Source organism: Tribolium madens, unplaced genomic scaffold (genome assembly GCF_015345945.1).
Source record: "Tribolium madens isolate multiple individuals breed KSU strain unplaced genomic scaffold, Tmad_KSU_1.1 Scaffold_19;HRSCAF=116;Tcas5.2_LG9, whole genome shotgun sequence".
In the NCBI taxonomy this organism is placed as follows: domain Eukaryota; kingdom Metazoa; phylum Arthropoda; class Insecta; order Coleoptera; family Tenebrionidae; genus Tribolium; species Tribolium madens.
In genome coordinates, this window is record NW_025400983.1 from 3,308,383 (window position 1) to 3,318,021 (window position 9,639).

The 9,639-nt window shown below is 33.5% G+C and overlaps 1 protein-coding gene across 7 annotated transcripts in view; it reads right to left on the reverse strand.

Annotated features, from left to right (window-relative positions):
* The window catches only part of LOC123015612, an 80,388-nt gene that overhangs the window by 13,241 nt on the left and 57,508 nt on the right, over positions 1-9,639 (reverse strand). For 5 of the 7 annotated variants that reach the window (XM_044415440.1, XM_044415441.1, XM_044415442.1 and 2 more), the window contains exons 2-5: positions 8,242-8,395; positions 4,512-4,650; positions 784-929; positions 498-640 (exon numbers count right to left, since the gene is read on the reverse strand). In XM_044415440.1, coding sequence (XP_044271375.1) covers positions 498-640; positions 784-929; positions 4,512-4,650; positions 8,242-8,290 — 477 coding nt within the window. In that variant the 5' untranslated portion in view covers positions 8,291-8,395. The remainder of the gene's footprint in view (positions 1-497; positions 641-783; positions 930-4,511; positions 4,651-8,241; positions 8,396-9,639) is intronic. The other 2 variants (XM_044415443.1, XM_044415444.1) reach the window with 2 other exon arrangements.

Consider the following 9,639-nt stretch of genomic DNA (forward strand, 5'->3'; position numbering starts at 1 on the left):
CCATTTGCTACAATTAAACAGGAAAAAAACAAATTAAAAAAAAGAAAACACGTAGTTTGAAGTCACTTTTTTACTAATTCACTAATTTTCAACTTATAAACAAATTAAAATCCAAATTTGTGGCAAATAGACAGCAATTTGGCTAAGTTTTGTTATTTTTCCAATTTCCAAAAAAAAGAACGCTTGAAATCGGGTTTTAACCGTTTTATGAATCCTCCAAAATTCTCTAAAAGTCAAGAATTTTATTGTGATTTAATAATTGAAACCCAAAATATTAGACGATTTTCTGTAAAAAAAATCTATTTAAAATTCTTTTTTACAAATTATCATTTAAAAATTCTATCGGATTCCCAAATGTTTGGTAGATTTTATGGGAGCTCGCGGCGCTGCCGCACGTAAATCTTTTATTCATTTAAAACAGTACTTTTTAGAGATTTTAGATTTAAAAAAATAAAAAAAATATAAAAAGCCTTTCGGTGATGGATGGAAGAAATTACCGTGGAGCTGGTTTGCGGGTAGGTGTAGTCGGGCATATCGACGGCCTCAGCGTCGTCCCTCGTCGCCGGGGAGTCGGTGGGAAGCGTCGCCATGGGGTCCTGTTGTGGGGACGAGCGCGGTGGCTCTGGAACACACATGAGCTCTACGCACAGTTCACAAAGTTTCTTTCGCCTCGAACCGACATCGAAACACTACACCAAAGCATAACCGACACCACCAAAAAGAGGGAAGGATTTAACACAACCCTTACATCCTCCCCTCTTGTTATTTACCAATGTTTCTTACCCAATGTGCGGAAGACGATTGGCCTACTTCTGTATCTTTTGCGACCCCAAACGGCGGCCACAGTCAATTGATACTGAGTGTCCGCTTTTAATCCACTTAAAGTCACAGCGTCCGAATTTCCCGCAACCACCGCCACCACTCTGTAACTAACAACCTGTTTATTGAAATTATACCGGCGACGTTTGCGGCACTAAGCAGAAGCAGAAGACGAAAAAAATTTAAAAAAATATGTTGGAAGTGAAGAGGGATGAAAGTGGATGGAGAGAGCGTCGAGGGAGGGTATTAGCAGAATCCTATGATGAAGTTACGAGAAACGAGGTCTCGAGAGAGTTTCACGTTCATTTTTACAGAACGGATAATACGTGTATTTTTAAACTAGGGTTTATTAAATCCGGGGTTGAAAATTGAAATAGTGACTGCTTTTAAAAGGAAAACTAGATGATAATGGCCCTCATGGGTAAAGAAAACTTTTTATTTAACTTTCTAAAGGTCACAGATGTCTTGGGATTATCTCATTTTTTTTACTTGGACATAGTATACAATGCTGCTTGGGTCGTAATAAATGGAGGAAATTCTCACAGGTGCTAAATCGTTCATTGCTTTGTAGGAAACTACTTGTGGGCAATAAATATTTGAGAACAATCTAAACCAACATCATTTACCATTTGTAATGCGCTGTCAAATTGAAAACTCGATAAAAAAACCGAAATCGCTACGCTCTAAACTCAAATTTCTATAAATTAAACAGCAAGAAAGAAATTTAAATTGTCATTTTTTTATTAATTTTCTTTTCAATTTCTGAACAAATTAAAATCAGAATTTGGGCTGAAAATAGACAGCAATTATATTATACAGAAAATTTTGATACGTTTTGTTATTTACCTAATTTTGAATAAAAAAAACGCCTAAAATCATATTTTAACCGTTTTATATATCCTCCAAAAATTTACAAAAATCGAGAATTTTATTGTGATAATTGAAATGCAATGCAAAATGCAATGAAAGTCGACAACAGCAAACGATTTTCTGTAAAATAAAGTAAACCCGAAGGCCATATTGTTTGTCGCTTCTTAAAACTGTAGTTTATAGATAAAAAAGAAATCGAATTCCTCGTTTATTCTCTCTTAGAAACTTACACCTTGTCGCTTTGATCGAGCGCACTATACTAAAAAAAGTTTAAAGTCGAATCCGGATTTACATCCGGAAATTCTGATAAGCCAAAGATAACAAACTTGTGATGTTAAAGTTGTCTTTTTTCGGGTGCTGAGTACTGAAAAAATAATGAAAACAATGTAGATATCACGTTCAGTTTCTTCACGAATCACACTTCTAATTTTACACAGAATATTAATGGTTTATTAAATAATTTTCAGTAATATAAAAATGTTTTGAGAAAATAAAGACTCTCAATACTTTTTACCTATTGGACGGTTTCTAAATGATTTCAATTTTTCGTATTTTTGATAAGTATAGTATTTTGTATTATCAAGATTGAAACACAATCTTGTCATTTCTATAAAAAAATTGATTTTTCTCATATGCCCCCCAATAACGTTTTATGCACTTTTTCCGAGTCCCTAAAATTTATACTACAACTTTTTCTGCAATTTGGACCTCTAGAAGGGTATTTAAATCAATTTTGAAGTTTTCAATTTTGCCTTTTTTTGACAAAAGTTTAGTCGATTTTCGATACCCGGAAACTAATGAGAATTTTGAAGTGCATTTCAATCAATTTTAAACTTTTCCATTTTTAGATTTTTGACAAAATTTTGGACAATTTTCAGTACTTGGAGGGGTTTATTGGCAATTATTCCGGAATTATTATTAGCGACAGCTAAAACACTTTAATTTCCTATCTTATAAAAAAAAGATTATTGTCCTATGGCAAATAGTTATACAGAAAATTGCTGGTAAAGCAACAATAGCAAAAATATTAATTTTAAGTATCAGTAACTATCAGCATCAGTTTTTGATAAAATTCCAAAAATTTTGATTTTTTGCCACAACCGGATATAGTATATTTCAAAAACTACTCATTGTAGAGCATTTTAACCTATCGTGTGATTTTAGCATATTTCACGCGCTTCTGCGACAAAAAGTTGTTCAACAATTTTTACTTAATATATAATATAAAAAACTCTTTATCCTACAACTTTTTCTGCACTTTTGGACATCATTTCGATCAATTTTGAAGTTTTCAATTTTCCCTTTTCTTGACAAAATTTTAGTCGTTTTTCAATACTCGGAAACTAATGCGAATTTTGCTCTTTTCTTGACGCTAATCGACTTTCCGAAACATTTTACTAAGTAAACTTTAAATAATTGAGTTATAAGTTTGCCAAAATTTATAAATTCTGTACACACAAAAAAAAATTGGACCGTTTTTGGCCCCCAAAATTTTAAAAATTTGTGCTTTATTACTATAACGAGCTTCTAATAGGATTAAAATTTATTAAGCTACAAAATTTTACTTGATGTTTCAAATTAAATTTTCAAAAACCTTCAATTTTTGTTTTTTACGACGTTTCAGGCGTTTTTAGTCTCCTTGAAGTGCACTTCAATCAATTTTAAACTTTTCCATTTTTAGATTTTTACCAAAATTTTGGGCAATTTTCGATACTTGAAGAGGTTTATTGTCAATTACTCCGGAATTACTTATTATTAGCGACAGCTAAAAACACTTTAATTTTCTATCTTACAAAAAAAGATTATTGTCCTACGTAAAATAGTTATTGAGAAAATTGCTAATAAATCAAAAATAGCAAAAATATTAATTCTCACTATCAGAAACTATCAGTATCAGATAGAATTCAAAAAATTTTGATTTTTTTGCCACAACCAGATATAGTATATTTCAAAAACTACTCATTGTAGAGCATTTTAACCTATCGTGTGATTTTACCATATTTCACGCGCTTCTGCGACAAAAAGTTGTTCCACAATTTTTACTTAATATCCTCAAAAAACTTAATCTTTAATGTATTTCTTTCTTGTTTTTTTTAAATTTTTCATTAATTTTTGTTTGACTGTAACAAAACTTTGTTGATTTTGCACAACCTGCTGTGTAACATCCACCAACCCCATTAATTTCAACTTTTGCAAATCCGACTATAATGTAATTTAATTCCAGTGTGAAACTTGTAACGAGTTTATCAAAATTCATATCTGTTTCTCACAATATATGAAACAGACCGACTTCATTAATCCCCTTTCGCTACTTCTTCTCAAATATCCTCAAACAAATGAAAAGAATCGTGCCAAGTGGTCTCATTACTTCTTCTACGAGTATATTCGCCGAGTACCTAACTCGTTACAAGATCCTCTCTGTATGAAATTCATGCCGCCTGAAGGCATACTCCGGATTACCAACATATTTCCCCATGTAACATGGATTAAAGCAACAAAGTTAACAACGCAGTGAAACAAGGGAACACTTATCGCTGCATTTTTCATAAGCCATAACTACACTCTAATAAATTTAAGCACCGATATACAGATATAATATCCTCAGAGACTCCTCGTCACAGACACACACACAACGCAATAAATGCCTATGATCGATCGCTAAGCCACCCCGACTCGAGTGACAATCCCGACTGAACAAAACCCTTATATTTCGCCCCATATCGACTCACAAATCGCCTCTCTCAATAATACAAGTCGCGTGCGAAGCGATCGATTCATACTTAAACGATGCAAACTAATCAAACGAGACAAAATTTAAATACCTGGCATCTGTCGGTTTATAAGTGACGTCGTATTTGTCCACATTTACGACGGATGTCGACCAAGAAACCTTCACGGAAGTCGGATTGAGGAAAGTTACGGTGATGTTCTCGGGAACCCCGGGACCACCGGGCATCGAACCTGCAATAAAATTAAGACGAAATCCTCCCTAATCAACTCTTTTTGACAAATTTACTTTGAGAAAATGGAACAGTGATGGAAAAAGCGATTTTTCAAGGGGCTGTTTGACTGAACTTTCCTGTCTTGTTTTATTAGACTGGAAAGGCGCAATTTTTCAAAAAAAAAAACTTTTAGATTAATTGTTTTCAGAAAATTTGACGTTCATCAAAACCCTGAAGAATTTTCACTATTTTTAAGACAATTTCTTTGTATTCATTTCATAACTAAGTATAACGCGTTTACGGTGTAGAGATAATTACAGAGGAGGGGAGCCTCAAAATTGCTCTCTCTGATTGGGCGCTCATTGTCTTTCGTTTCACCTCCACCAATCAAGCGTTATGAATTTCCCCCTCCCCAACTTTATCTCAGCCTGGTGGACGCGATCTAGTATAAAAACTTTCTTGTGCGGCATTGAAATAAGAGATCTTTACTCAAAATAAAATCACTATCAGGGCATTATAAAAAAAATTCTGTTTTGATATTTTTATAGGGGTCGAATCTGCAATAAATTTAGGACGAAATTCTCCCTAATCAACTCTTTTCGGCACAGTACGTGACAAATTTACTTTGAGAAATTGTCGTACAAGTGGGAAAATAGAAAATTGACGGAAAAGGCGAGTTTTTCAAGCGGCAGTTCGACTGAACTTTCCCGACTTGTTTTATAAGACTGGAAAGACGCAATTTTTCAACGAAAACTTAAGTTAAAAAAATATTTCAGATTAATTTTTTAGCCACATCCTAAAACTTGAATGCAATTGATCGTTTTATTCTAAGAAAGTTTGACGTTTATCAAAACCCTGAGAAATTTTCTCTGATATTAAAACAATTTTTCTTTTTATATTCATTTCAAAAATAAATATAATGGTTTACAGTGTAGAGATAGTTACAGAGAAGAGGAACCTCAAGATTGTTCTTTCTGATTGGGCGCTCATTATCTTTCATTTCACCTTCACCAATCAAACGTTGTGAATTTCTCCCTTCCTGAAAAATTTTTCGTGTGGCGTTAAAATTGCGTTATGAAAAAGTCGCAAAAATCAAAAATATGCAACAAAAAAAGGCAAAATCCTCTCTAATCAAGTCTTTTCTACACAAGCACGTGGCAAATTTACTTTGAGAAATTGTTGTTATTGTTGAGAAAAGTGACGGAAAAGGCGAGTTTTTCGAGTGGCAGTTCGACTAAGCTTTCCCGACTTGTTTTATTGGACTAGAAAGACGCGATTTTCCCGGAAATGCCACCAAACAAAACTTTATTTCAAGATAAAAAATTATATTTTGCCCAAATCTTAAAACTTCAATTCAATCGATCATTGTTTCCAGAAAGTTGGACGTTTATAAAAGTCCTGAGGAATTTTTTCCCTTACCATATGAATAGTTGAATAAAAATATTTTGGTCATTAAAATATTAATAAATATAATTACGGGTTTGAGATTGTTAGAGAGGAGGGGAGCCTCAAGATTGCTACTTCTGATTGGACGCTCATTTCACCTCTACCAATCAAGCGTTGTAAATTTTCCCCTCCACAAATTTATTTCAGCCTGGTGGACGCGATCTAGTCTGAAAACTTTCTCGTGTGGCATTGAAATGAGAGATTTTTTTTTACAACTATAGCATTATAAAAAAAATATCGCTGAATCTGTTTCAAACCTGCAACAAAATTAGAACCAATCAACTCTTTTCGACACAAGCACGTGATAAATTTACTTTGAGAATTTGTTTTGTGCAAGTGGGAAAATGGAAAAGTGACGGAAAAGGCGAGTTTTTCAAGAGGCAGTTCGACTAAACTTTCCCGACTTGTTTTATTGGACTGGAAAGACGCGATTTTCCAGGAAATGCCACCAAACAAAACTTTATAAAAAATAATTTTTTAGGCCAAATCCTAAAACTTTAATTTAATCGATCATTGTTCCCAAAAAGTTGGACGTATATAAAAGCCTTGAGGAATTTTCTCTCTTACCATATGAATAGTTGAATAAAAATATTATAGTCATTAAAATATTAATAAATATAATGCATTTAGGGTGTAGAGATTTGTTACAGAGGAGGGGAGCCTCAAAATTGCTACTTTTGATTGGACGCTCATTTCACCTCCACCAATCAAGCGTTGTAAATTTCCCTCTCCACAAATTTATCTCAGTCTGGTACACGCAATCTAGTCTGAAAACTTTCTTGTGTGTCATTGAAATGAGAGATTTTTACTGAAAATAAAATCACGACTGTGTAATTATATCAAAACAAAAATCTGCATCACACCTGCAACAAAATTAGAACAAATTTCTCTCTAATCAACTCTCTTCGACACAAGCACGTTACAAATTTACTTTGAAAAATTGTTGTGCAAGTGGGAAAATGGAAAAGTGACGGGTTTTTCAAGCGGCAATTTGACTAAACTTTCCCGACTTGTTTTATTGAACTGGAAAGACGCGATTTTCCAGGAAATGCCACCAAACAAAACTTTATTTTAAGATAAAAAATAATTTTTTTGCCCAAATCTTAAAACTTGAATTCAATCGATCATTGTTCCAGAAAGTTGGACGTTTATGAAAACCCTGAGGAATTCTCTCCCTTACAATATAAATAATTGAATAAAAATATCATGGTCATTAAAAAAACATTTATGGTGTAGAGACAGTTACAGAGGAGGGGAGCCTCAAAATTGCTACTTCTGATTGGGCGCTCATTGCCTCTCATTTCACTTCCACCAATCAGTGTTCTAAATTTCCCCCTCCTCAAATTTATCTCAGCCTAGTGGAAATCATAACTAAATGAGAGGTTTTTATTTAAAATAAAATCGCGACCAGTGCATTAAAAAAAGTCGCTGAAAAATTGTATCAAAGCAAAAATTTCCTGCTTTTGGTATTTTTAATCTGATTCAGAATGGACGTTGGTTGCATTTGCAGCTGTAATATTTTTTCTGCGAGCGCAATTTATTTGTCTCGTGTCAGTAATAAAACTCAACTAAAACCCTTTACTTTTATTCAAATGTCGACTATTTTTGTTGTAACAATCAACAAAACTGAATTTATCCGTCAATTTTCTTTTGTGTGGGTTATCATGCATTATCGATTGATTTTTATAATTTACACAAGTTTGAAAGAACCCCGAATTTCTCCGTAAATAAACACGTCACCAATAGAGCTATAACGTTATTATAAAAATGATTAATTGAGTTTGAAATTTTTCTAATTTAAGAGTTTCGACGTGACCTAATTGTGCCTGAAATAACCATTTAAAATATAAATTCCAATATTTAAACAAACAGAAATTAATTAATTACTCAAACATGAAATTTTTTGCTCACTTTCAATTCGTCCCAAAGTCGTTTGATTTATTATTTATTTTGCGATTCTCTTTGCTCGTCTAAAAGATGAAAGTGGGAACATATTTACATTAAGTTGGATATTTTAAACCGGACGCCTTTCTCGCTCCCGAGAGACCATTTATTCAAATATTGGACCAGGACCAGCACAATACATATTAATGAGTCAAGCACCACACAAAAGAACGCGAAAATTGAGCTACTTTTCAGCGAAAATTGTTGAGAAAATTTTTACCTGCTAATCCGGCACTTAGTAAGAATGAGACGGCAGCCAATAAGAACATATTAGCTGCACGTGAAATCCGGTGTTGCCCCTAACATGGCGGCGTCGCTTTCCCGGATTCGGTCACTGGAAGAATCCGGAATGTTTCCGCCTTCGCATTTTTTCCCTGAAAAATCAAACTATCACAATCGAATTATGGACTTTACGACTTAACAGTGTTTACGTGCAAGGATTACACCAGATTTGTTGATTTAATCTATCGAGAAGGCAAACAAATGGCCAAGGGTTGCATGAGCTACGAGAACTGGAAGGATAAACCCGAGTTAGATGGCTTTACCGGAGTTATAATAACAGAGAGATTTCAGGATAAAAGACAACAACAATAAAATAGCAGAAATTTAATTGTATTAACGACAAAAATTTTATTTGCTCATTATTTTTCTGCTTTGTGGACTCAATTCTTGTTTTATTTGATTAGAACTGTTGCTAACAATTCGAATGCGTCCCTGGGGATGACAGATGTTTTGTAGGAAGTTGGTGTTTGGCCTTTATACTCAAATTGAGGACTGACTTGAGAGAATTAATTATATCAAATTATACATTTGCACGTTATTCTCAAATGCTTTGAGTTGATTAATTACGCTCTTGGTTGAAATGACGTTTCTTTACATTTTTTGAAACAATTTCTAGAAATATCGACTAATGCATTTCCCGACCTTTCATCTTTTTCAATAATTGATATAGGCCATAAATAGAAACACCCACGACAAAGTAACTCACTTCATTACCCCAAAACATAACAATGACATTTTTTCAGGCACATGAAATTAACATTTGCTTTAAAACCGCCACTGAACTTTGTTTACATAGCACGACCTTTGTCGAATTGATTTTTCAGCTTGTCTATTAATTACTATTGCGATCAACAAACATTTGACATGCCAAAGCACAGGCTGAAATAAATATTTCATTCACGCTACTGAAAAAACCACAATTTCGGTTCACCCCAGCAACCGATAAATAAATATCGGTGAAAATTCCAATTTTCGTGATTGACTCAATCTGGATTCCATTAATTAAGTCTGACTTGGATTAAATGTCAGACGGCTTTATCAAATGATTCATTAAAGGTAATGGTGTCTAACAATCATGTTTGTAATTTCACACTGAACATCTGTTTCTGATTCATTGTGATACGACTGAAGGAATTTAGCTTTCCGCTTATTTTTTTGTTTCTAGAAAACAAAGCGATATTTACCCAGCGATAAAATTAATAATAAATCAAGTCGAAATTCAAGGCTTTTGTTTATTTTTACCCCCACAACCCTCCCGTGACCCAATTAAGGGTGCTAATCAATAATAAATCCGATCAATGAAATTGATTCATGAGCGTGTTTTTACCAAAAAAAT